The sequence below is a fragment of the Phasianus colchicus genome, chromosome 4 (genome assembly GCF_987193195.1).
Source record: "Phasianus colchicus chromosome 4, bPhaCol1.hap1.1, whole genome shotgun sequence".
Classification (NCBI taxonomy): Eukaryota; Metazoa; Chordata; class Aves; order Galliformes; family Phasianidae; genus Phasianus; species Phasianus colchicus.
In genome coordinates, this window is record NC_143439.1 from 7,720,491 (window position 1) to 7,748,209 (window position 27,719).

Consider the following 27,719-nt stretch of genomic DNA (forward strand, 5'->3'; position numbering starts at 1 on the left):
TCACTAACTGCAGTGGGAACATTCTCACTGATTTTTAAAACATGAAGTCTTAGAAATTCAGTATTTGATATACTTCATAACCACTGTGATTTAAACCAAATGATAGTGCTACCAGGTCCTGGAAGTTGGGCTCAAAGAAATGAAATCTGATTAGTTGGCTGGTGTAGAGAAGGATTTATAGCATTTTATTTGGTTAGGGATAGCTAAATGGAGCGTGGGAGCATATTAAGATGTCTGGCAACACTCAAGTTCTTTGATGTTTTTTGTTCATTGGTATTGATCATCTGGAAAGCATCTTTGATCAGAGATTATGACAGTCTTAGTTGAAGTGTGTATTGCAAGTCTTCAGAGGAACATTTAAAAGTTAATAGTGATGTTAAACAAACAAACAAAAATCAAAAAAATACACAACAAAACCCAGCTGTTTGAAACAAAGGTCTTAAAAGCATTTAAGCTACCTCTGATTCTGTGCTTAATGCTGGGTTTTTGCCTGGGCTCATAAGACTGTCATCTCCAAACTGGAAGCCACTTAAACATGAATTTAGATGAAGGAAAAAAAGGATCTCGTAAGTGAAGCATCTCTGCTTCTTTTTATATGGACAACTTCTTTTCATAACCAGCTATTTTCCTGACTGACAAAATTATGTGAAAATAAATTTATAAATCTGATTATTCTTTTAGGCTGCCATAAATGTAAATCTTCTAAATATATATGCTGAGGAGTTTTTGTGTTGTAATACTTGCACTTAAGTATTTGAAATTTGAAGCATGGGTTACTATTAATAATATTATTTGAGATAATGATCGGTTTTAAAATGTTTAGAATAAATTTTTAACAATGGAATACAAAAAATAGTGTACAGAAAAGCACAGAAGTTAGGCCAGATATTTTTGGTTGTACATTTGTAGTCTGTATCTTATGCTTAATATTTGCAGTATTGTGATGTTGATATTTCTACATGAATGACTTTATTTTCTTTAGGCCATTGCCTTACCTCCTATAGCCAAGTGGCCCTATCAGAATGGATTTACTTTTCACACTTGGTTAAGAATGGATCCTGTAAACAATATCAATGTGGATAAGGATAAGCCATATTTATATTGGTGCGTATTAATGTAAAACCACATTTTTGATGTTCAGTCGTGATCTGTTCAATGACTTTCACTGCCATCTGTGTACATGCTGATTTTGTTTTCCTCTGTTAGTTTTCGAACGAACAAAGGACTTGGCTATTCTGCTCACTTTGTTGGTGGCTGCTTGATTGTAACGTCCATAAAATCAAAGGGAAAAGGTTTTCAGCATTGTGTAAAATTTGATTTCAAGCCACAAAAGGTGAGTAAAAGCAGTAGAGTTGTTCCATGAATTAGAGATGTTTTCACACACTTGGGTGTAACTAGCATTTAGCGGGGTGCGTATCTGACTAGCTGATGTGTTTGTAGGAAATGTCTCTAAAAATATGTATCCTAGAGGGATTGGTCTCGCTATTTACTGCGTTCATCCATCGACAGAACACTTGCACTAGAATGAACGAAAATGAATCTCTGTTCTAAATTGACATTTCTTGTAAGTTTACCTTATGTGTAAGAAAAAGCTAGAAAATGCAGTTTACCAGGCGTTTTATGAATTTGTGAAACTTAAAATTTCATTAAGAACTCTTAATACCTATATGTAGCTCGAATATTGCAAGACTTGTGATGTTTGTTTCTTCTTTCTTCTGTTTTTATACTTTGTTTCCTTCCACTTCAGCCTTTTTCTTATTGTTATCCAGAAGTGTTTTGCTCAGGCTTACCCACAGATTATTGCTTGATAGTCATCGTGGACAAATGCAGCTTTACTTTAGAAGTTATGATTACTAAGTCAAATTTAATTTTTCTGATCAAGCCAGGGCAATTACTGGAGTTTACTCTTACAGGTTATAGGATGACAGATTGGCATTTAAAACTGGGTTATAATTCATATTCATTGAAGTTGTCCACCAAATATTCTCCTTCTGTTTGATGCTATATCTCCTTACGTGTAACAATTAAAATATGAGTTAGTTGTGTTTTTAATGTTCAAGACTTGCTTGTTGAGCAGTATTATGCTATATTAAAAATGTTCTCATTTTCAATTGCTAATGTTCCTGGAACAAGTGTGGTTCAACACTGTCACGACTTCTTTTGTTTGGTTTGAGTTTTATGTTGTAAATATCTTCTAGGCTTCCATTTTGAATTAGGAGACTGCACTTTGATATGGCTAAACAGGAAAACTCACTAATGCTGTCATCTTTTCTGCTGAGAATAAGACTTGCAGTGTTAATGTAATTCACAGACACAGTTGAATTAACTGTTTGTGTACTACTACTTCAGTGACTGTTTAAGCTACATTAAGTGTCTATAGAATGGTATCACTTGCTTTCTTTTTGCCTAGTGGTATATGGTTACTATTGTGCACATCTATAACCGCTGGAAGAATAGTGAACTTCGATGCTATGTGAATGGGGAACTGGCATCTTATGGAGAAATAACATGGTTTGTCAACACCAATGACGTAAGTGAACTCCGTGAATTTCTCTATTCAACTCTATTGAATTTCTCAAGATGATCAACTGTAGATATCCCTTGCTGTTTTACTGCCTTTTTAAAAGTAAGCTTCTCCCATTTTATGCATTTTTTTAAATTAAAAAAAAAAAAGTAATAACTCTTTGGTTGGGGGGAGTACATTCTGCTTACACTGTCAAAACTTAAAAATTTGTTTTCACTAAAACCTTAAAAGTTTTCTAACTTTATTCTTTGATAACATGGGTATTTTTTTTTGATAATTTGCCTGTATTGCTTAATTTTTTATTTTTATTTTTTCAGACATTTGACAAATGTTTCCTGGGTTCCTCAGAAACAGCAGATGCCAATCGAGTGTTTTGTGGGCAAATGACATCTGTTTACCTTTTTAGTGAGGCTCTCAATGCTGCTCAAATCTTTGCCATTTATCAGCTTGGTCTGGGATATAAGGTAGCATGGAATTAACTGTAAAACTTCTAAAGTTTAATTCAGATAACGTATTTTGTATAAAACTGTTGTGGCACACTTATGTTCTTCTGAAAATATTCTTACCATTTAATATTTTTATTAACCTGTTTCCTATATTAATATAAGCCTGTGCATCATATCAGAAATTACAATTAAATGTTAATTCATTTTAAAAATTTCTTATAAAAACAAAGAAGCAACAACATAAAAAGAAGCTTGAGTTCTTGTTCTCAAAATTTTGGGTGATTGGAAGGGTGAGAAGAACACTATTTTCTTTTAGTTGGTTCGTTTTTTCCATTGAGGCTGAAAACTTTAGATCATCAGGTATTATGTATTTGTTTTAGGAGAGTAGCCCAGGAGTTGCTTTTGCTAGTCAGTTTTGCTTAATGTGTAAAGTTAGTGCTGAAGATGAGTTCTGTTGCAGTGATTTATTACTTGTTTTGTCTTAGCCTGAGGGGCACTAATTGAAGACTGCTATTCCTTAGCAGCTGTATAAACATACGCTAAAAAGATGGATTCGATTCTCTCTGCTCCTCAATTATTAGTTCCCTCTGAGTGAACATTGTTGACTGCCAGTCTGTTTCCTAGCTAATGTCTTTCTTTTGCATTACCCACCATTTTGACAGTGTCATTCTTCAGGCGTCAGAAAACAGTTGCACAATTGTAATTCTGTAAAATTGACTTTGAGTCAATGTTGTTATGACACTCCTTTTTTGAAATACTGTTGGATTTAAGAAACAGTGTCATTTTCTATTAATAGTTGCATTCTGAACTGTATTTGAAATGTGTATAATGTTTTTTTTTGTTTTCTGTCCTCAAACTGTTCCCTAACCCAGGGAACATTCAAATTCAAGGCAGAAAGTGATCTCTTCCTCGATGAACATCACAAATTGTTGCTGTATGATGGCAAGCTATCCAGTGCTATTGCTTTTATGTATAATCCAAGGGCTACAGATGCACAGCTTTGTCTAGAGTCATCCCCTAAAGATAACCCTTCTATTTTTGTTCATTCACCACATGCCCTCATGCTGCAGGTATGGCAACTTTTTTCATAGATTTAGAATATAGATGGTAATTGTTTGAAAATCTGAAAGTCAAGTTATACTGGGATTTGTATAAGATAAAGAGCTGCTGATGGTGGGTTCCTCCCCAGCTCATCTCTGCTGCTTTCCCCTGTCAGTGCTCACCACAGCTAAGCGCTTTACTACTTAAATCTCCACAGCTGGTGCAGATGCTTAGGAGTCAGTTCTTGAAGTTATCAAGGTACTGACTTGTTCCTGTGAGCACTGTGTGAACTGTATTGGACATTCCTCTTAGTTTCATTCAGGAAAGTAAGGGTGGGCAGCTTCTCTGAAACAGCAAGAGAGAAGAACATAAGTATCTGTTTGTAATGCCATGTGTCAGAGGAACCCTTGCCTCATTGGTGTGTGGGCATACTATCTTCTTGAATTTATGTAGGTGCACAAAAGGACTATGGAAAGGTTCTATAATCAAAATTACAATCTAAAAAATGTCAATATTACTAAGAAATCCTGTTAACTTTTCAGAAACATTCTTCTTCCTCATTGCTGTGACATACTTTTATTCCTTACAGACATTACCTATATCCAGTGCTTTGCTCTGTTGACATTATACTCTTTGCTTCCCAGGCTTTGAATGCCTAAATTTTTTAATTTGCTTGAAGCTTTTTTCCTAGAGTTTCAGTATTATTAAAGACTTGTTTTAGAGTTTGCAAACCACCTCCTGTGTATTCTTATGAGGGTTTCCCTACAGCAGTAAATCAGGCAGCTTGAATATTCAGAGTGGCTATCGAAGTCAGTTTATACTTCTTGCTGTTCTCTTTTTATTTGGTAGTACAGTTTTCATGTTGAAGAAATTTCAAATTATTTCTAGCAAACTTTTTAACAGTTTCTCAAAGAGTTCTCAATACTTTTTTTTTTTTTTTGTCAGGATGTGAAAGCAGTCTTGACACATTCTGTCCAAAGTGCCTTGCATTCCATCGGAGGAGTGCAGGTACTTTTTCCTCTCTTTGCACAGCTAGACTATAGGCAATATTCATCGGACCACATCGACACAACTGTTTGGTGAGTGCATATAGCTGTGTTCTTTGTTTCTTATTTGTACGAAGGAAATTAAATCTTGCTTTATTAATTGGCATTGTATTGTAATTTCACTTGTGGAACTATGAGTTATGCCTAACTAGAAAAACATAACATTGCTGCAGGCAGGTGTGACTCGTTTGTCAAGTACATTTGTTTTGTAGCATACTTTCCATGAAAGTTTGTACAGAATAAGAAGGGATGTTTCTTGCTATGTGACAATTTTTTTCTTTTTTGGTACCATAATTATGGACAATTCTTTTTTGAACTTTTTTCTGTCGCAGAAAAAAAACCATTGGGAAAGATGCTTTTTTCAGTTTGTATGAAAGCATTCTTTTTTTTTTTTCTTCAGACATTTTGTGGCATAGAGCTTGAAAATAGAGCAGAAGAATGAAAATGCAATCTTTTTTCAGGTCACTTAGCATTCTTAAAATATATTAGTATTTTGACATTGAAGGTAATACCAAGAACAGTCAAAAGCTGTTTTCTTTTTTGCTCTACTACACATTGTTATTGCCAAACTTTAAGAACGTATTTATTTTTTGGCTTTTCCCTTGGATTCAACTCTGTTTCTCATCAGTCCAGCTCCTAAACAGAAACTAAAGCAGTTGTAGCTCCTCAGTTACAATACAAATGAGTACAAATGCAATAACAGCCAAGGTATTCTTTTTTAGAGTTGGTCTGTTTGCTGTTTCATTGCAATTGTGGCTTCATGATGGTTGAAAAGTTATTTACATTGTGAAGTGGGGGTGCTTACAGAGTTTCTTCAGCCCATTTGTGCATTCCTGGACCTCTCCTGAGATGACTTAGACTTATGCATCTACATGATGAATCAAGGATTTGATTTGGTTGCAAAGTAACTCATCTACAGGGTGTTTTTCAGCTGGCTAGTACTGATTCTTAGATAGGTGCTAGTGTTGTGACACAAGGGCAAAGGCATGAATGTTACTTCTAGCAGTAGCGTGGAGTTATTCAACTCAAAACAATAGTAAAGCTCTGTCTTGAAAAATATTTCCATCTGCTCATCTGAAAGCACAGCAGTGGTAAGTGGAATGACATCGGTCACTGATCTTGGAGAAGTTAGTAAGTGAAACAAGAAGCAGAAAGAACCACACAATAATTGTTGCCTTTCTTCATGAATGTATTTTTAGAATTTTGCTATTGCTTGCTTATCTTGGAGTACAAACTTTTGAGTTAGACATACATTAATTTAAAGAACAGAATTAGAGGTTTTAAATTTTATCTTTTTTGTCCTTAAAATTCTAATAAGCATTTATTTGATGTATTGATTGTACTTATGGACTGTGTGATAGAAGTGTTAATTTGGGAATACCTTCTGTCTTGTTGTGGTCACACTTTAAAATGTCTTTCTAAAATATTGCATTTTTCAGTTCAACTTTGTTGGCTTTTATTATGGAGTTGTTGAAGAACTCGATTGCTATGCAAGATCAAATGCTTTCCTGTAAGGGCTTCCTTGTGATAGGATATAGCTTGGAAAAGGTAAAAAAAAAACCAAAACTAAACAAACAACAACAACAATAAAACCAACAAGAACTTTTTTGATCTCATGTTTATGTTGAATTTTTTTTGCGGGAGGGGTGGAGGGAAGGGAAGAAACTCAGTGGACACAGTCATCTTCAAAGTTCTTGTTTAAACAAATTTTCTTTTACAGTCTTCCAAGGCTCATGTTACCCGAGCTGTACTAGAGCTATGCCTTGCTTTTTCTAAGTACCTGAGCAACTTGCACAATGGGGCGCCCTTGCTGAAACAGCTATGTGATCATATTCTCCTTAATCCTGCAATATGGATTCATATCCCAGCACAGGTAAAACTGTTTATTCTTATGAATACAGTCCCTTATGATGTATCTATTTGAGAGTGTTGAGATAAAGACAGGCTTGCACAATTAAAGTTCCTGGCTTCCAGCAGAAATCATATAGAAACTGTTTCAGACTTTGTTTTTCTGCATATGGCAGTCAAGTGTTTCAGGATCCCAAAGTATTTAGAGAATTATAAAGCTGCAGTGTTGAGCAGAATGAAGTATGTTGGCTTGACGAGCCTCTGAGCTAGTCAGTGTTTTAGATTGATGGAGAAGTCTGGATGGAGTAGTTGGCCAAAAAAAACAAAAAACAAAACAAGAACAACAACAAACAGTAATTTTAATGAGAAATCATCCTGGGTTGTCCAGATTAGAAGTATTTATTTAAGTTCATGTACTCCATGCAGAATACTTCTGCTTTTTTGAATCTGTTCTCTCAGTGTGATCCACTTGAACAAAAACTTTATAGTTGGTTTTACTTAAAATCTTATCAGACTTTTTTGTCCCTTCCATGAAGATTTGTTATTCCTTGAAAAAAAAACTGAACCAGCACTATTCATGTTACTGTAGAAGCCACAGCAAAGCATCTCTTTGCTGCAGCTAAATGAAATTATTAGAGAATTATTTTTAAGTCATTATTCCTCAGCAGATAGAAATAAATTTATTGTAGGCTCAAATTCCTACATATGCACTTTCCGTAATAAAAGAATACTTTGTGTAAAATTCTTTTGACAAACACAGGTTTCTCTCTAGTTTTAAGTAGCACTGACTGAAGGCAACGTAGCCAGTTGATTGAGGGAAGTGGTCTTGCCCCCTTACTCAGCACTGGTGAGGCATGTCTGGGCTACTTTCTGAGCACAACCCCTTACCGTGCCCCCAAGCAGTGCCAGTCAAATTCAACTGTCTGTGATTGTGTGACTGTCATGCTTTCATGCTTCTGTAAGTGTGGACTACCTTGGGAAAAAAGAGAAAAACAAAAATCAGCAACCACCAAAAAACCCACAACAACCTATTTTATTTCTATTAACAATTTATTTTTAGAAATGAATTTTTTTTGTCAGTTGGCAAGACCCTTAGGAGCTTTGTGACTACTTTATACTCAGAAAATCTATTCCTTTAAGAAATTTTAATAGATGAAACTCAAGAATGCAATTGTCTGATGTGCTGTAATTTTGTTGCAGTGATTTTTAATCTCCTGATTGGGTGTTGCAGGTTCAGCTGATACTATACACTTACTTGTCTACTGAGTTCATTGGCACTGTTAACATATATGGTGCAATTAGACGGGTTGGGACAGTTCTTTTGGTCATGCATACCCTGAAGTATTATTACTGGGTAGTGAATCCTCAAGATCGCAGTGGTATAACTCCCAAAGGCATAGGTACGTATTCATTTCTACTCGTTTGTTTTGAGGATTGTCTTGTATACAATGTAATAGAACTGTGTATATTCCAGAAATTGTACTTCAATGGAATTGGTTCATTGTAGCAGTCCCTACAGCGTGCTTTTTTCCATAGGATATTGTTGAAAGTTCTTTTTTAAGAAACGAGTGAAACCTTTTGAAGAAAACAAAGTCCTCTGTGACTGAAGACTGATGTGGATTAATACGAGATAGAACTGACTAGTGAATTTGTAGGATTTTGGAATGGTAGATGTGTGCCTGGTTACAAATGTCCCTTTGAAGTATTTTGTATCCTGTAATGAGTAAAGTTCAGTGTTTTTTTCTTTTTTTTCTTCCTTATTTTCCCAGTGAAGACACAAATTTACTATTACTAAAAACGTATTTGCAACTGTGCATTTGCTTTCTGTATGAAAGCTCTTACTTTGGTTGCAACCTTTTTTTTTTTTTTTAACCCTGCCTCTCCTGGGAATGATTAACTATTTGAGTATTTAAAATATTTTAGTGGAAGTTGTCTTTACGTAGATATGGCAGAAACAAGTCCTCTTGACTTGGAGTTAAGAAATTCGGTCTTTGATTGTTCCGGTAATCTTTATATGTAGTGCTGTAGGATTGGTTTTCATTGTAGTTGTGGCCAGTGTGTACAATGGCTTCCTTTGGACCTTAGTAGAACAACTTCAAAAACAATTGAAAACTGCTATAACCAGGAACCTCTGACATAAAGTTCAGGAACCTCAGAGGTTTTGCTAACTACAGTGGAATGCATCACTATTTTGTGCTAAGAACTAGAGAAAAAATAGCTGTGCTAAGCATTGATCTCTCTCCATGCAGTATATGCCATTTATTTTTCTGTATATGGAAATGCATACTATGCTAATAACCACCATTAATTTGCATTTCATGTATCTACTTTTTTTCTTCTGTAGACGGGCCACGGCCTACTCAAAAAGAGACTTTATCTCTGCGAGCGTTTTTGTTGATGTTCATTAAACAACTGGTGATGAAGGTGAGATATCTAAATTTCTTTTCACGAAGAAATCCATTCTAATATAGCATTTTCTTCTAAGCAGGCTGAATATTGTAAACAAGTAAATAGAAATACCATGTAAGGTACATCTTACTGCAGCCGTTGCTGCAGCCAAATGCGCTTTTCCCATTCAAGCTATTTATAATCAAACATGGAGCTGTTAAATCATTACATGGGAAAGGTCTACTGCTTAGGAAGTACGGGCTACTCTGATTCATTTGATTCCTTATTATGTTTTTTTGGAAAAACAGTGTCACCTGCATTGGAAGTGCTTTAGGACTAAGCAGCATTATTGAACGTTATATGGTGTGGGACAGGGGGATAAGAAAGAGGCTGCAAATAAGTTTCACAATAATTCCTTAGGCATTAGAAGAATATAGAAATCTTAACCTTCTGCTGTTGTAAGCTTTGTTTTCTCTTCTTCCTTCCTTTTCTAGGCTGTCTTTTCTGTGTTTGAATTTAGCTCCCTTTTTCTCTCTTGGTTACTAAGGGACCCTGTGCTATTGCTGCACACAGCCCCAGTAGTTGAGATGAGTAATTACAAGAAAAGTTCTCATCCTTTTTCTTTAAATCAGATGATCTGCAACTGAAGTATCAGAGAAAACTTAGCTAGAAAAATAAGGCTTTCATTAAAATTTAGTTAGGCTTTTATCTTTTTCTGTGAGAGATTTATAACTCGGACAGTTTTGGATGCAGTTTCACAAGGACAGCAAAAAGGGTGTCCATGATTCAAGGATGATTCTTCTGCAAATTTTTTGTTTGTGCAAGATCTTTTTTGGGAATTGAGTGACTTAATTAAAAAAAAAAAAGAAAAGAAAAAAAAAGCCCTGGAAATGAAGGAACAGCTTTTTCCTTCCTTGATCCCATTCTCAGAAACAAATATTTTCATGTTCACAAAAAAAGATTAGGAAAAAAAAACAAAACAACCCTTCAAGGTATATTCCTAATGTAAAAGCCATAAATGATATAACTTTAAGCGAAATTGAAAGTAACTGAAAATAAAATTCTGTAGTAGCATAAGAAGCAAAGTTGGCTGTAGGTGTTGCTAACAGGCTTAGGTCTACTTAGAATCCTCTTTGACACTATAATTTGTTGTTAATGAGATGTTCATATTCTCTGAATCAATTAACATAAGCTTTTATATGTTACTCTATCAATTTCATTGTAACTTTAGTAGTATCTGCCTATTTTCATTCCTGTTTTGGGTTCTTTCTGTGTTTTTTAAAGCTTCAGTGGGCCCTTCTTGAGCAGAGAAAAAGCTGTCTTCTATTTATGAAGCTATTATAGTATCACATGAAAGCAAATTTGCCTTGTGAGACTTGAACTGCATGTAATCGTGGCTTCTGATGATGCTCTTTTGACAATGATTCTTTTGTCCTTGAAAGATAATACTGAAAACTTGGTTCTTTTTAAAGGACTATGGAATAAAAGAAGAAGAATTGCAGGCAATCCTCAATTATCTACTCACTATTCATGAGGTAATTTTTAAACGTTTGCTTTTCTGGATGCTACATTTGCACTGTGTTTTCCAGTATTGCTGTCTTGATGTCACAAGACGGCTCTGTAGAGAAAATAGCAAATACTGTTCAACTCCATTGTAGCATGCTGAACTGCCAATATTCTTGCAGTGATTTAAGCACTATGTTCAATGTTAGATTGAAGTTCATTAAGCTAGGAAGTCAAAATGGTTTCCTATGTTGTTCTGCAAACTGATTTGCCAAGCAGAAAAACAGATGGTGAGACTGACTTAGAGGAGGAAAAAAAAAAAAGGCAAAATACTATTTTATGTTGCCTAAGTAATATTTTTTGTTTCTTACTTCCTTTTATTTTGCTTCTTAAATAAAGCAATAAAATTGAAAACATGCATTAAAAAAATAAAGATGTATGTTAATGGCATCTAAGAGAAGCATATAAACTTAATTGGGAGAAAATGTTGGTTACCACTGATACATCTGCATCTTCATATTTTAGCACCGGGAAAAGGCACTTTATGCCAGATGCAACATCAAAGACAAGGGAAATGGGAACATAAATCTAACTGATCTCATCTCTGTAAGGGTGCTTGAAATGGGAAAAATAAGGAATTAATTGAACTTCAAGCAGTACAGATTTTTTTTTTCTTTCTGTTTACACCTATATTTTCCTTTTATGCTTTGTGCTGATTACTGGTCCATGTACTTGGCAATATGATGGTCATTAACTTAAGTCATTCAGCTTTATAATATAGGTACTTAAAAAAATGTCTTGTTAACATACAGGAGTAAACCAAAAGAGCAGAAACTTTGTAGTGTTCAGATAAGAAGGTGATATTTTTAACTATTTAAGCCACTTATAGGGTAAAATATTAAAAGCAGGATGCCACAGAATGAGGTATCTTGATAAATATTCAGAAGAACATTAAAAAAAAAAAGAATTTTCCCTCATCATAGGGCTTATAAGTCAGTGACTTATAATCTAGTAATATCTTTAGGTGAGCACAGTTGTTCAGAGGGATATAAAACTGGCTTTGTAATGGGAAAAGAACCAGAATATTTTTTCAGAAGTGGAAAATTTGGAAAGCACTTGTAAAATAAATTACCACAGTGAATGATAAAGGAGAAACAGTCATGTTTCAGTATTTCATAGGTTACTTGTAGTTATAACTAACGTGGAACAAATACTTAAGCTGCAGGTTAGAGTGCTTTAGACTATTGGTGTGGAAAAAAAACTTTATTGAACAGCTTGAATTACTCATTTTAAATATTGCCTGTGGCAAGCTGTGGTATTTTTTTTCTTTGGGTGGGCATTTGTTAGTAGAGATTTTATGTTAAATAACTACTTTGTGTCACAGAAAATGTGCAGCAGTTAATTTCTAGCTGCTGTGCACTAAAAGACAGGGAAATGTGCATATGTACAGACTAGTATGTGCATGGAAGGAAATATCCAAGTCTAATAGTCTTTTCCCTGCCCAAGACATACTTCCCAGTCATTGATGTCTCTTTTTACTCTACAAAAGAAAGTATTTTCATCATAATGTTTTCTCTTGGTTACACGCTCTTGCCTTCCAGGTCTGTAGCTCTTTTGATCTTGTCCTAGTTGCTACTGTTACTCTCCACATAATTTTGATGTATTTTATAGTGATTCTTTTAACCAAAATAATAGACGTTTTTAAATTAAAATTTATAACTTTTACTCAACAGGATGACAATCTAATGGATGTCCTGCAGTTGCTTGTTGCTCTCATGTCAGAGCACCCAAATTCTATGGTCCCTGCTTTTGATCAGAGGAATGGATTACAGTAAGTGAAGTTTCGTAAGTGGGCAAAAGGAAACTATATTTTTTTTGACCATACTGTTACTTGCTACAATTACCATGAAATCTGTAAGATCCTCATCAATATGTGTGTTGTGATCTCGCACTGTTTCTCTTCAGAGATTTTTGTGTCCAGGTGTTCTTTTGACAAGAGGTGATGTTGGATTATCATTAATGAGGTCTTTAAAAAATGTTTCCAGGGTGCTGATTATGCTTAAACAAGTAGTTTGATTTGAATTAGTATATACATTGAAGTCTTAATCTACTAGCTTTTAGTCTTATGCCTCCCTTATTGCCTTATTGCATGTGTTTTGGAACTGAAAGGGCTGAGAAAAGTTTGTTCAGATTTCTTCTGATCTTTATTAGCTTTTTTCCTTTTTTTTTTTTAAATGTGTAAAGCGTTATCAGACTTGTCAGGGGAAGCCCTTTGTTTACATTTGTCACTGCTATATTCACAATTTCTGTTTCCCAACAAAATGGAAGATATTTTTTAACACTACTGTGAGAGGAAAGTATGGAAAGTAGCAAATTCTAACAGTTAAAGCGCAGGTAAAGATCTGTAGATAAAGTACAGGTAAAGACTGTAACTCTGATTTTGTACTGTGGTTCTTAGAGTGAGTCATTACTGAAGTTTCCTATTTTAAAATCAATCTGTCTGGACATGGGAGGGGAAGAACTTGTACAAGCAAACAAATATAAGAACTATTCCTAGAATTGTATGAGGAATAGTAATTCTCTTGCTATATAAGGCAAAGTCTCATTTCATACATTTTGTTGCACCTATTGGTTAACCCCCATTTATACATATATTTTTTCAGTTGCCCTTTCCCAAGAGACAACATTCAGGCACGTTCATAATTGGTTCCTCCACTCTTAGTATTAGGCTGTGTCTTTTAACCTATTCTCTTCACCTTCGACTTGATTTGTATGGTAATGTACTATGCTATAGGAAACTAATAAGAACTCCAAATAATAAAACATTTGAATGTCATGTTGAGTCTCCAATGTAATATATTTATTTTTATTTAACAACTGGCACTAGACATTTTCTTTTTTATTAACTAGTGCACAGGCAAGTCAGTATGAGTAGTGAGTCTACTGTGAGAAATCATTTTGCTCTCCTGTCTCGTTTGTTACATTCCTTGCTCCAGTATCGTCGCCGGTCATTTCTTGGCTTGCTTCCATGCTTAGTGATATATCTGCTATTTGCAATTACAAATACGGTGTTCTGGAAATTAATGAAGTGTGTATTCCTCAATCAAATGTGCCTGATCAGGTAGTGTTCTGTTGTCAGTATACACCTCTGAAGACACTGGTGAAGTCTCTTACAGTGACCTATAGTAGCTAGTCTATAGGGAGGAAAGCTCCTTCCAACTAGCTTAAGGAATGGGTATCTACAGAATTCTGCTGGCGCCTGTGATTGCTTTTTTGAAAATACAGGTAAACTGCATTAAAGATGGTGTAGGTTTTGAGAACTGTTTGTGATTACTGACTTAGGAACTTCAAAGCCAGGACTTCTGAATGAGGGTTTTCAGGAATTTTAATTTGCCTTCTCTCCTGTTGTCTTATTCTAAGACAGCTGTATTATAATCTCACCCAGTTTGATTTAGTGAACACGGCAAACTTCTTGAGAAGATCTTTTGCTTTAAATACATAGAGATGAGAAGCTATCTGGTAATCAGGGGCAGTTGATGGAATATGATTATCTATCATATGCTTACAGAACTTGAGTGCTGCTTGGGGGAATAGGCTTTTTACACTGGCTGCCAGGCAGATTGCATACATCACACGTCCTTAGAATGTCACTAATTACTGTTTCTTAACTTTGTGTGGCCCTAGGAAACCTACTTGGCTAGTGTAGCTACTACATTGAGCAAGATCCTGTTTATCCAGGGAGGGTTGTATAAATGAATTCATTTTCAAGGCCTCCATGTATGTTGGCTTCTGCATCTCTAGCAAAGAATGATAACTTTGTTGTTGTTTCCAAAAAGCAGAAACCAGATTGAGTGAGATGAGAAAAATGCATACCAACATGCTGTTGTCTTACTTTTTTGTGTACAGTGTTGAATCATACAAGTGTCAAATATTGTGGTAGTAAAAAAATTATTAACATACTTACGCAGCTGCATATATAGTAAAACAGTTGTTTGCTTAGTTTTCTAGATAAAACATCAGGTTAAAATAGCTTTGCATGTAGGAATTGCAGTAGTCTATCCCCAGCTGCATATGTAGATATTGATCTTTGGGAGGTGCTTTAACTTGATTTTAAAAATCTCTAAATATATTTATAAAATGTGAAATCACTGTCGGACAGTTAAAAGAAATGTTGTTCTGTTTTTCTACTAATTAATACTCATCCTTTTAAAATTGGTTTGGGCATTCTATTCCAGTTAATTTGTCATGCCAAAAACTGTTGACATTTCAACTATTTCAGGAAGCTTTGTGTTTTTTCTACTTAGGGTCATCTACAAGCTTTTAGCATCAAAAAGTGAAGGCATCAGGGTGCAAGCTCTGAAAGTGATGGGATATTTCTTAAAGCATCTTGCTCCAAAGTAAGTACTGGTTTAAGTCTTTATAAAAATATAGGATCTTGTGACTCGTGTGTGTATGTATGTGTATATATATATATTTTATTTATATGTATGTCTGAGTTGTTTTGTCTATAAAATAAAAAAGCTATGTGGTAGGTTAATCATTAGATAAACTACACTGACTAACGGCTGCTGTTCATTAAGTACTTTCAATTTGTAACTAATCCACTTCTGACATGGTAAGAGTACTTGTGTCTAGATTTTCTCACTTCCTTGCCTAGGTCATTTACTACTTATTTGCTGTGTGGTTCCCTGCTCTTCCAAGTGCAATTTTGCATTATGTCAGTGAAATTAGTAGCAAGAATTAGACTGATGAGATGGAAACTCTTACTGCTTATTGGAAACTAGACTTAAGATGTCTCAATTGTCATTTTAAACCTTTTAAGTAAAATTGGGTAAAACTGAGCTAAACCAGTATTTTTTTTTTAATTTGCCTGATAGCGTTTACGAGTAAGCCATTTTTTCATGTGAAGCTTACTAAGGTAAAAAGATGGTCGTGTGTTGGTGTCAATGCAGACAGATATTTCTGTTTCATCTGTAGTAGAACAGTATTTTGCAAATACGTTGATGTTTTTACCTTTTCACTAGATGAGTGATGTAGGAATTCTAAAGCCTTCTCAGCTGAGACTGCATCTTAATAATTTACTTGTAAAGATAATCTTAATTCACTTGTGAGCTATTCATCTGACAGTAGGGCCATTATGGGCAAATGTCTTTAATTTGTATAGTGGGAGTGTCACATGGACTTTTCCACTATTTTTTTTCTTTAAATACCTTTGTTCACCATGTTTTTGTTTTTTGGAAGTCATGAGGTTGTACAACTACATCAGGAAGTGTGATATTGGTGTCAGTTAGCTGAGTTACCTGAGTAGTTGGTTACGATACTAGATAACTATCGAGATCACTGTCCATGGTTAAAAGATATTTTTGAGTTAAATCAGGACAGAGATGTCCTTTTCTTAAGGTTTATCAAAAAGTCTATAGGGGTGTGTTAAAGGTTTTTGGACCTATGAGTGACTGGACCACATTTATGTGAGAAAGACAGCTGTCTTCTCTGTCTTCACTGAGTGACTTGTTCCCTCAGAACTGGAATCCTTGCCCTTTTCCTTTGTCAAAGTGAAAGTCTTAAAACTAATAATAAAATTCAGTCACTTTGTATTTCTTGAGGCATGCTTTTTTCTCTAGCTAGTTGAATACTTGTTATTTTATCTTTCTGTACTGTTTCAGGAGAAAAGCTGAAATCATGCTTGGACATGGATTGTTTTCTTTGCTGGCTGAAAGGCTGATGCTTCATACAAACTTGATCACCATGACCACATACAATGTCTTATTTGAGGTAGTAACATACTTTAGTTAAAATTCCATCTTTCTAATTGTTTGTAAGACATTGTTAGAAAATTGCTTGCATATTTCTACTGACATCAGAACTGAAGTTCGATGCAGTTGAGTGCTGCTTTTTTTTCCTCAAAGTTCACTACTTGATTTTTTTTGCCTAACTGGGTTATGCTCAATATGAACAATTTCAGATAATAAATAAGCTGAAAAAAACTAATTTTTGTAGCCATAGAGAAATGGACTAATAATGATGGTGTGTGAAGTTGTATGCAACTATTTTTCAGTAAGCTCTTTTGATCAGCGTTGATATGATGCCTGTTCTTCTCTCTAGATTCTGACTGAACAGATTTGTACTCAAGTGATACATAAACAACATCCTGACCCAGATTCAACAGTGAAGATACAAAATCCTCGTAAGAATGATAAATATTTTTCAGTGATACCATAATAAAAGTTGCTTATTCATTGCTTTAACCACTCTTAATTCTCATCTCGGTTTTAAGTAGTTTTTCATACAAGAAAACTCCACTTAGGTGGAGTTATTTAGGAAGCAAGTCTCTTCAGCTTTTGAAAAGACGTTTCAGTATAAATATGTATGTAGTTCATAACTCACCATTTTTTGGCTGTGCAATCATGTTATGAAGTAGATTTTCAATACTTGTATGCACGGAATACTTTGATTTAATACATGTTAAGGCTCCAGCACAGTTCTGATTGCATTATTTAGTGATGCCAGACTAAATTACCTGAAATATGGAAGCAGCCTTCATCTTAAATTACCTTCAGGCCAACGGTGCTGGGTGGAAAGTAGAAGTGTATCTGCTCACTGTTTTGGTTAGCTTGCTTTACGGAAATTATCTTGATATGAAATGTTAGATGTCTTCTGAACTAAGAGGAAATACTGATCTCCTTTCCTGAATTATATGCAATATTAATGTAGTCTTTGTATAATACAATGGCATTATGTTAGCTTTGGGAATTCTTTTTTTTTTCTGGAGAAATATGTATTTCTCACTTTCATAGCTGCTTTGTTATTAGACCGTATTAGTGGTTTTGCTTCACGTGGATAGTTAGGAAGAGAAATGAAAGCAATACTTACTGTTGTAATTAATGCAGATTATTTGTATTGTGAGATATAAATTAGAATTACTCAGGTCTAGTGGGACAAGTGATTTCTAAATGACCTTTTTGAGATCAATACTGATTTTCTCAAAAAATAAATTTCCTTTTTAAAAGAAATTGTGCAAGATGAATTGAAACCATCACAGTGTCTGTGTACAAGTTGCATCTTACTTTGGAAATGAAGTTAACATTTTGAAGTAGCAAGAACGATGACTGCTTCACTGCTTCAATAGGGTGGAAGATATGATTTTGATAATCTCCAAAAGCATAGAAAACATTATGTTCCTAGAATAAGCAGTGGAACTTTCAATCTGAAAGGTTTAGTCTCCTTCCTCAAACACTTTTTTTACGTTAGAAATAGTCAAGAAGGATAAGTTATTCACATTTTTTCAAAAATTCACAGTTATTAATGGAGGACGACATTTCTGCGTTTTTCTCTATTTGATTTTATACCTGATGTATTACCTCTTCCTTAAAATAAGGTTCTAACACGTTCTGGTAGTAATGTGTTTTAAATTCATTTATCATGCAGTAACATTAGTGTTGGTGAAACTTGGTAACTACAAAAACATATCCAGAGTAGTTGAGGGATTTGAAATAGTTACTATTTCTGCTCAAATAGTTGCTTCTTCTAAGTAAATATTTTTTGTGAATTCACTTTATTTGAAGTAATTAGCATAAAGATGATATTTGAAGGTGTCTTAATCTTTGCTTGGTACTAATATTTTCTTGCTTGTTAACTGTCTTACAGAGATTTTGAAGGTTATTGCCATCCTGCTACGTAATTCTCCCCAGAGTCCAGAAACATTGGAGGTTCGGCGAGCCTTTCTCTCAGATATGATTAAACTTTTTAATAACAGCAGAGAAAATAGGAGGTAAGATGGCTTACCTTATGCATATACGTATGCAAATAAGCAGCATAAAAAACCTAACAGTATTCTTGTTAGTCTCATTAAGCATTGCTGTTCAGCAAAATGTGTAATATAGTTTTGAATATGCAAAATTAGAGAATCTTGTGTGCTGCTGCAATTAGAGATGTCGTACTCCTCTCTGGATGGATGTATATTTCTATAACATATTTTGAAAATTTATTGAATAGTGTGTATTTTGCAGGAGTTTGTTGCAGTGCTCCGTTTGGCAGGAGTGGATGCTTTCTCTTTGCTGTTTTAATCCCAAGACTTCAGAGGAGCAGAAGATAACTGAGATGGTGTATACTGTTTTTCGTATTTTGCTGTACCATGCTATCAAGTATGAGTGGGGTGGCTGGCGTGTTTGGGTGGATACACTGTCTATCACACATTCAAAGGTAAGTGTTTAAGTTGGGAGCTTTCTTATGCTATATAATGAATTTTGGAGCCTTAAAGTGCTGGATCATACATTATGATAGTCTTAATGTGACAAAGAGTATTTAAAACAATTATAATACCACTGTTTGTATCTATTAGCAGATACAATTCTTTCAAATACTCCACAATTAAATGTTAATTTTGTTGGTTTAATGCTTCAAAGAAATGTGTGGATTTTTTTTGTTTGTTTGGTGAAATAGCGATAGTATTGATTTTTACTGAAAATCAGTGGCACATGAAGATCATTTTAGGAGCATTTTCTGGAAAATTTTCGTATCTGCTTGGGTTTTTAGTAATGGTGTGAGCACAAGGGGGCGCACCATATCTATTCATAAACAAAAATACCTTTTGGTGATATGAACAGACTGTAAAATCAGTGAAAAGCAGAGATATCAGAGTTAAGACAGATGCTTCAGCTGTTAAGCTGTCATGGGATACAGAGTGTGAAAGCAAATCCTTGTAGTATAGAAAGACTTAGCCTTCATTATTTTTCTGGTGTTTTTTGTTTTGTTTTGTTTTATTTTTTTCTTGCTTTGCAACTAGAAATATACCTTAAAAGTTGTTAGTGGGTCTCTAAGCAAATTGAAGTTATATTTTATGTAACTCTTTTTTCTTTCTCTGAACAAAAAAGAGGCCAGCGTGTCTTGTGGTTTATCAGAAATAATCAGTTAAAGTGACTTAAATTGTAAAGGCAGTATTTCTGCACCCGTGCAATTTAAGCATGTAAAGAAGGACATGTACAACTGGTCAAATCCTAATATTTGTTTTAGGATTCTATGGAGTCACTAATGCTTCTGAGAGTCTTTGGTTTTATATGACTTCCCCTTTCCCTCCCTCTGAAGCAGCCAGAATATTGTTACTTTGCAGCTCTCTTTATTCTTCCCATACAAACTTGATAGTCAATTATTTGGCTATGGGGAGATGAATGTAGAAATCTGTATGTTAAAAAAAAAAAAAAAGTGTATGGTATCATTAAGCAGTCACTTGGCTAAATGCATTCCAGCTGCAAAGAATACAGTGCCAAGTTTTAACCCTTTATAGAGATTACTTTTTTAGTTTTTGAAATACGCTTTATCGCCTGTCTTCTGTGTTGGCTCTGCTGTCCTCAGAAATCTTTTTCTTCTCTTTCCATTGAGATGCGGAGGTGTGGATAGAATAGATTGTACAGTGGTGAGGTGTAGCCAGATCAAACATCTCTAGCGTATGTTGATAGAAACTGGCATAATTTAGAACATTTCTGTTTGCTTGGAATTGCTGGGGAACTGTCCCTGCAAAGGAAGAACACCTTCCTACCTTTGGTATAGAAAGCTTTGGAGTATTGAATTCAAAAATTATTTTCCGTATTTTAAAAGCTGTATGCCTGGTTTTCTTTTTGGTTGTAAGATAAAATGATGTATGAAATCCAACCTAAGCAGCTTTGGTATGAAAATAATCATGTGGATTTGGGATCATTATCTTAATTTAGTGACAATGAGGTAAATCAGTGGGCTAGAATTTATAGATGTTTAAAACAAAACAAAACAAAAATCAAGATTTTCAGTGATCCTATTATAGCCAAATATTAGTAGGAGAAACCTGCTTTTAGGAAATACCAGAATACCAAGAGATAGGAGGTACAGATAATTATTCCTGACTTTTTTTTGTTTCTTTTTTGGCATAGCCATATAAGCTTTTTGTGCATACCGTAATGTGTGAGAACATGGCGTTGTTTGCCCTTTGTGTTTCTCATGCCAGGCAGTTCCTGACATGCTGGCATATAGCGAGGTATCCTTGGTGGTCTAAGCAACTTCCTATTATCAGTTTGCCTCAGTCTAACTTGTTGGCTTTTTAGTCAATATGTAAGGATGTTTCCTTCTTCCACTGTACTTCAGAAGAAGTTGAACTGTGGTGAGGTTAGAAGTATATGTTACGGCAGCACAAGCAATGGAGCAGTACTGACATTTTGAAGGAATTCAGATGAGTTTGAGTTCTATTTGTTTGTACATTGGTGCTAATAATATCCATTTCAAGAAACAAAGGAAAAGGAAAACAAAGGAAAAACTTATAATACATTTGCCTTGATTTTAAAAAAAAATATATATTTGCATTTTATGCTGGCTAGTTGTATAAAACTAGGCAATGTGTTTCACAGCTATCTTGCAACTATTTTAACATAAATTACGTTAAATTGCTAAAAAACTCCGTGGTGAAATGTTAGTAACCACTTGAAAAGGTCCTTAGATATCTATATCTAATAATAATTAATTTTTAGTCCCCCCATTTTTATTTATTTTGAATATCATTCTATTCTGCCATATAAATGTTGAGATTCATACAGATTCATACGTAGCATGGGATAGACATCATTCAGATGGCAAATTGTTAGTTGTTAAGTGCATCTCAGGTGTTTTGGATTTCTAGTATCCTTTCAAAGTATTGTAGGAATTATGGGAACAAAAATATTTCCTTAACACTGCTAAGAGAATAACCAGTTTGTGTTTTTATTATTTCATCTCTAATTGTATTGGGTTACTGCTTATTTTTTCTTTTTACAACCCTTTGCTCCTTTCTTGCTACTAATTTATAACACCATTCTATGATAAAGAACTGGTGTATAAAGGAATAGTATTACAGAATTGGATAGGTTTTGCAGAGCTACACATCAAGATACATGCAGCTGCTATAAAAAGCCAAAGAAACTCAATTGCAATTTTATTGTCCAGTTTGATAGATTTCCTGCCACCTTTGTAGCAGGGAAGCTGTTTGTCACTGTAACCCTCTCCTCCAACAGCTGCACAACGTTTTATAAGCAGCGACGGCTTTTCTAGCATAATTGCACTACATTGGTTTCCTTGCACTCAGAATTTAAAAGGTGCATGTAACCTTTATAAAGCCAAATTTCTTATCTTTGGTCACGTATCTTACTGATTTCTGTATTATATCTTTTGCTGTTTTTCAAATATTAACAAGTTTCATGCAATATGTTCGATTTGTCGCTTCTAGTTTAATAAAAATGTTAATGAAAAAGTTAAATCAAAACTCGGGTTTGTTCTAATCAGCTATAACTGAATTCATGACAGATTTGTGAACTTCTGTTTCTTATACGTGTTAATCATGGCTGCAAGGTCTTAGTCTTTTTTCCTCAAGTAGTGTTACTTAGTAAGAAGAACAAATAGTTTTGTTAATATTTAATAATAGGAAACAAAGAATAGTGATCACCTTGCCTTTTCGGCCTTTCAGGATCCCCAAGTTTTACAAGAATAACATGATTTACACAGTGTAAATGCACTCCTAGATTATTTCTGTTTTTTAAACCGCTGGGAAGAACTACTATTTGCTTATTTTTAGGACCTTAAATATATCTTACTACTTCAAAAGTTGTTCTGCGTTATTGTATGATTTGGTTAAAGGGAAGAAAGTTGGGTAAATTGTGAATCTTTTTTAAGTCTCTCAACAAATTGTCATTGGGTAAGACTCAGAAATTTTAGTATGTCCATACTACAGTTTTATTGTCTCTTTAATTTTTTGAAGTTCTGTTTTCTGATTTAAATAGGAAAGAAGTATAATCTTGAAATGTTAGTACTTTAAAAAACAACTTACTTCAATGTAGTTATTAGTTTTCTTACTAAAAAAGTATAATAATTATTGGTAAATGTTAAATATGTATGAAAGAAAATTGGCAAAACCAGCAGAGACTAGGTAGTGGAGAAATTAATGTACGATGAATATAAAATGAGGGAAAAAACCTTGCGAAACCTACCAACAACAAAACTAAAAAAAATCATGCAAACCAAAAAGAGAACTTCAGTTTGCAGAGAAGAGAATATGGAGCTGTAGTTTTAGAAAGTAGCAGACAGTGAGTCCAAATCCAGTTGACATTCCTGAGCTGCTGAGGAAGGCTCTCTCCATTTTTCTCCTATGTTTTGGAAAGAATAAGGCCTCCTACATAGGTGTGTCCAGGCATTTTTAGCTATAAGGCGTTTTGAAAGTTTCAGATGTTATTCAGTCTTCTGAAAAGTGTGTCTGCGTTAACCTGAGAGGATGTGGAGGTAGCTAGCCAGGAGACTTGTATATTTGGCAGGATTTTGGAAACAAAGTTGGGGGAGATGCAGTTATTTAGTAGCATGCTTGAAATACTTATATAGGCAATTAATTCTTATGGTATGAATAGCTATTTGTTAAAAAAAATCGTCTTTTCTAGATGTGAGTGGTTCTCAGAGAGGACCACCTTACTTGTGTAGAGCAGAAGGATCTCATAGAGTAGAATGTGCAGCTCCTTTCAAATTATGCATACACCCTCCAAAGTTGGTGGACCTGATGCAGTCTTCCTTTCATAGAATCATAGAATGGCTTAGGTTGGAAGGGACCCAAAGGTCATCAAGTTCCAGCCCCCCTGCCAAAGGTATAGCCACCAACCTCCAGTTCTGGTACTTGATGATGTTGCCCGGGGCCCCATCTTAACCTGGTCTTCAACACATCCAGGAATGGAGCATCCACCACTTCTCTGGGCAGCCTGTTTCAGCACCTCGCTGCTCTCTCTGGGAAGACCTTCCCGCTGACATTCAATCTAAACCTTCCCTCCTTGAGCTTTATTTTGTAGAAGGTATGTAAGAAGGCTTTTCCTGATCAGGACTTCTGAGAAGAAAGTAATTTTGTTATTCAGCAGGCAGAATAGCTGGAAAGAGGGATCATGAACCATTGATGGGCTCTTACATATGCAACATGTATGTTTATTGGGAAGCTCTTCCATCTCATTGTTCACTTAGTTTGAATGGAATGTCATAATTAAAGGCAGGATATTAAAATTTGACTGAATTGAACTGAAAGAAGATGCTGAATTGGGATAAAATGAGCATGGTCAACTGAGACTTTATGGAGCAAGAAAGAACGGATCAGCTGAGTAGATGGAGCTGCACAGAAGCCCTTAAAGAGAGAGTATAATAGACATTTGCTATTGTTTGAGAAATGCCAAAGATCTCTAAAAGAAGAAATGGGGAAACATAAATGCAGGGGAAAGAACTGATGTGAAGAAGTGGCAAACGTATGAATTAGCGTTCCTAAACAGAGAGGACTTGAAGAGAAAATGGATTCTCACCTTATCAATTGGTAGAAGAACTTGGGAAGATGTAACCTTCTTCTGCAGGTCTCAGAACTGTTAGTGGCCTGCTTTGCAGTTGCTGCAGAGTTTGAGACAAATCTCCTCCACACCCTGCTATGTGTGTTTTCTTTGGCTGTGGGGAAAGGAGAAAATACCTCTGGTCTGAGTTGTATTTTCTGCTATGGGCTTCCAACAATATACAGACATGTAGGAAAGCTATGGCCAGGAAGAAGAGTGTGAAGACAGGCACAGTGGTCACTGAATTTAACTATGATATATTTTTGTTTATAACTAGGTATCAAGTGTGTTCGAGGCACAGTAGTATTCTGTAGAGATAGGTAAAGATATGCCGTGACTAGATATGAAAATAGTCTGTCTGATTTACAACTTTATCTCCCAGATAAGCAAAGTCTTCCATGAAGGTGTTGACTAATACTTGATTTCTTATTCCAGAGACTTTTTGCATTTATATAATTTCTGAATCTGGGTAGAAAAAAGGCAAAAGTATTACTACTTAAATGAAAATGTAGGAATGTAGAAAGTGGAAATGTAGTTTTCACTACTTTTTTCTTTTCTATTTTTATGTCAATTAATGCTTTTTGATAGAAGTGTGGATGACTCCTAGAAACTACTTATGTTTGGTGTCCTGCATGATACACCTGAATTAGCTTTTCTTATCTGTCTATATTAAATGCTCAGAAATAAACCAAAGATTCCTTAGGGTCAGTAGGTTACAGACTGTAAGACAGTGTGTGATGCACAGAATACTTTTATACCTTTCCTAATTAAAAATTCCCATGCCAGACTTTGGGAATCAGATTCACATTTAAACAGTTAATGTTTCTGATAGAGAAGTGGAAAAACAGACCAAAATAATGCTTGTTAAGATATTAAAAAGTTGTTATGCCTTCTGGATTTGAAGGCATTAACAGCAGAGGAACTGCTTGGCGCTGGGTTGACTCTGTAGGGAAGTGGCAGTACTATGTATTTGTCTGACCTGCCTGGTAGGCATTTGCTGCTTCTCCTCTCCAAAATTGCCCACTTGATACTGGAAAGGAAGACAGAATTTTAACATGCAGTTAAAATATTTTCACTGTGTTCTTTAATGCAAATGTCAATCATTGTAACCTTTTTCCTTGCTGTATGCTAATTTTTCTCCTTGCCAATTAGTAAATGTTGGATGTCAAATTAAGTTAAAATTAATGGTGGAGGCAAATGTTGCAGTTATTAGCTCACAAGTGTCTTTAGCTAGTAGTGCGTAGAGTTGCATTCCAAGCATTGCAAACAGCTATGGATTACCCATCAAATGATGGTGAAGATTAATGATTGGCCTTTTAGCTCACCAATTTAGAACAATTTCTAGTAATTAATTTTGTATTATCAGCTTTACAGTTTCAAATGCCTTAAGGAAAATAAAAAATGACTAAAGTACATTTAAGGTTCTCCAAGCTGACTGTTTTCTTGTAAATGGTTCCAGGTTTGCAGATCCTAATGTTTAATGCTTTTATGTGTTATCTAAGTCTATTTGTATTTAATAATCTCAAAATCTGTTTTATTTTGCATCCTATTCATACTGCATTTGTTAATATTTGCATTTTCTTTGTGGGGTGTATTATTTGGCTTTGGACTTGTGCAATTCCAAAATGCCATGTCATGGAACAAAAGTGTAGGAGAATTACCCAGTGGCTTTGTTGTGCTACTACTATTTCTTGGTTTCCTGTCAAAAGAAATTACAAAACTGTATAGTAAATGGAACTGTTTAGACAAGCATGTTGAAAAGTTGGGTTTTGCAAAGCTGTATTTCATGATTTCTGTACTACCAAGAAAACCCTGGATTTGATGTGCAAGTTAGACAAGTCCCACCTTGTAGTCTGTCTAATTTTGTTTGTTGCAATTTTGATTTGTGCATTATATAAAGTACATTGTTTAATTTCTTAGTAATTGAGTGACACGAAACCTTTCTGATGTTTGTGGTGGAACGAGAAAATTGTTTCCTTTTTAGGTGACTTTTTTGTGTGTGTGATGTACTCCTGCAGTTCCGTGCTTTCTGATTTTCTTTCAGTGTGTCTTTCCTTGCAGTTCCCTGCATTGTTCTTCAATCAATATAGATTCTCACCAGATTATGCTTGGATTTATTTGCCCAGAAGTTTACATTGCCCATCTGTAAAGATAACATTTGTCTGTATTGACTTTCTTGCCACAGTCTTTTTGGTATTAGCGATTAGCAGTCCTGAGGAGCACAATTTGGTTTCCAGAATGTTAAAGGGGTTGCTCTATAATGGCATCCAAGCACTTATCTATTCCTTGTTTTAAGTGAGGCTGACTGTGAAATTACACTAATCCCTGTCCTGTACATTACATTTTTAACTTTTGACTCAAGCTGAGCGGAGAAGAACCTGTTGCAAAGTTGGTTGCCTCTCTATGGTCATTAGGACTCATGCTTGTACTTTCCAGTTGTCTTGGTTGGAAAAACAAAACTACAAAGCCTATTATTTGTTTCACATGTTAACATGCAAGATTAATCTGTGGTACCAATCTGACTTCAAGATAGGACATAAGTTGTCACAAAAAAAAAGAAAAAAAGAAAGCCCGACAGAAATAACATTCAACAGGAAACTTCTAAGAGAGTAGCACAGAATGATTTTGGTTAGTCAATTAAAAGTATATGCCAACAGTATTTTAATTTGTTAAATACCTCTTTTTGACTTGTTGAAATAAAGCTTTTTAGTAATTTTGGAAATGGGGGAAACAACAGGGAGACGGAGAAAGGGAGAAAGATGGCTGTAGATAACTTCCAGTTGTCAGGATTTCTTCTATTCATAAGCAATGCATTTGACCGACAGTAGCATATTTACCTAGTCAAGTTTTTGAAAAACAGTTAAAAGTTGAAAAAGAGGGCTTGTTAACATGATGGTCTTCAAGTTGCCTTTGATATCCTGGTTTTGGGGTATTTCAGAGGGGTTTTGGAAATGAGTATTTCTGAAATAACAGCAACATAATGACAAATAGAAATGTCTGAAGCTATTTAGCAATACACTGCAATCAGATGTTTAATAGATTCGTTGTGATAGAGGGATGAACTTTCAGTTGTTTGTTGTCATTTATACTTTTTTTTGTTTATACATAAGATTTGGAACTAATATGGAATGACTTTTTTTGAAAATGAGGAAGGATTTCTCTGGTCTGTTGCTAGAGATTTATATCAGCTTGAACTGATAAGATGCTCAAAGTCACGTTGGTACGGTATGCTTCTCCTACAGCACATTAATACATGTTTGATGAACAGTGAAAAGTCCTCTGGCGTATGTAGTTCTTCTCTTTCTGAGACAGGTATACCTGGAACTGTCAATGCACAGAATGGGAGCATTAACTCTTTAACTCCCAGTACACTACATGATGTTATGATATTCAATACCCATAACAAAAAATCATCAAACCATAATGAAATACTTCCTGTTAGTTGAAGTGATTTGCGATATGAAATTCATTTTTAACATTTTGTTTTACGGAATTGTGAGGGTAGAATCCAATACAAATTTATAGTAGAAAGTAGTGATTTGAATAAGGATTTTGAGTTTTTCAGAGGAAATGGTTATTAATGTATGTA

General features: G+C 34.8%; 1 protein-coding gene across 7 annotated transcripts in view; it reads left to right on the forward strand.

The window, feature by feature from the left end:
• LRBA (LPS responsive beige-like anchor protein) overlaps nucleotides 1-27,719 on the forward strand; it is a 370,588-nt gene that overhangs the window by 37,717 nt on the left and 305,152 nt on the right. For all 7 annotated transcript variants that reach the window (XM_031588887.2, XM_090138536.1, XM_031588890.2 and 4 more), the window contains 17 exons: nucleotides 983-1,104; nucleotides 1,207-1,333; nucleotides 2,411-2,530; nucleotides 2,842-2,988; nucleotides 3,843-4,040; nucleotides 4,957-5,090; nucleotides 6,497-6,605; nucleotides 6,778-6,930; nucleotides 8,137-8,305; nucleotides 9,250-9,329; nucleotides 10,766-10,828; nucleotides 12,530-12,627; nucleotides 15,101-15,193; nucleotides 16,460-16,568; nucleotides 16,899-16,980; nucleotides 18,441-18,564; nucleotides 18,803-18,995. In XM_031588887.2, the coding sequence (XP_031444747.2) occupies nucleotides 983-1,104; nucleotides 1,207-1,333; nucleotides 2,411-2,530; nucleotides 2,842-2,988; nucleotides 3,843-4,040; nucleotides 4,957-5,090; nucleotides 6,497-6,605; nucleotides 6,778-6,930; nucleotides 8,137-8,305; nucleotides 9,250-9,329; nucleotides 10,766-10,828; nucleotides 12,530-12,627; nucleotides 15,101-15,193; nucleotides 16,460-16,568; nucleotides 16,899-16,980; nucleotides 18,441-18,564; nucleotides 18,803-18,995 (2,121 nt within the window). The remainder of the gene's footprint in view (nucleotides 1-982; nucleotides 1,105-1,206; nucleotides 1,334-2,410; nucleotides 2,531-2,841; nucleotides 2,989-3,842; nucleotides 4,041-4,956; nucleotides 5,091-6,496; nucleotides 6,606-6,777; nucleotides 6,931-8,136; nucleotides 8,306-9,249; nucleotides 9,330-10,765; nucleotides 10,829-12,529; nucleotides 12,628-15,100; nucleotides 15,194-16,459; nucleotides 16,569-16,898; nucleotides 16,981-18,440; nucleotides 18,565-18,802; nucleotides 18,996-27,719) is intronic.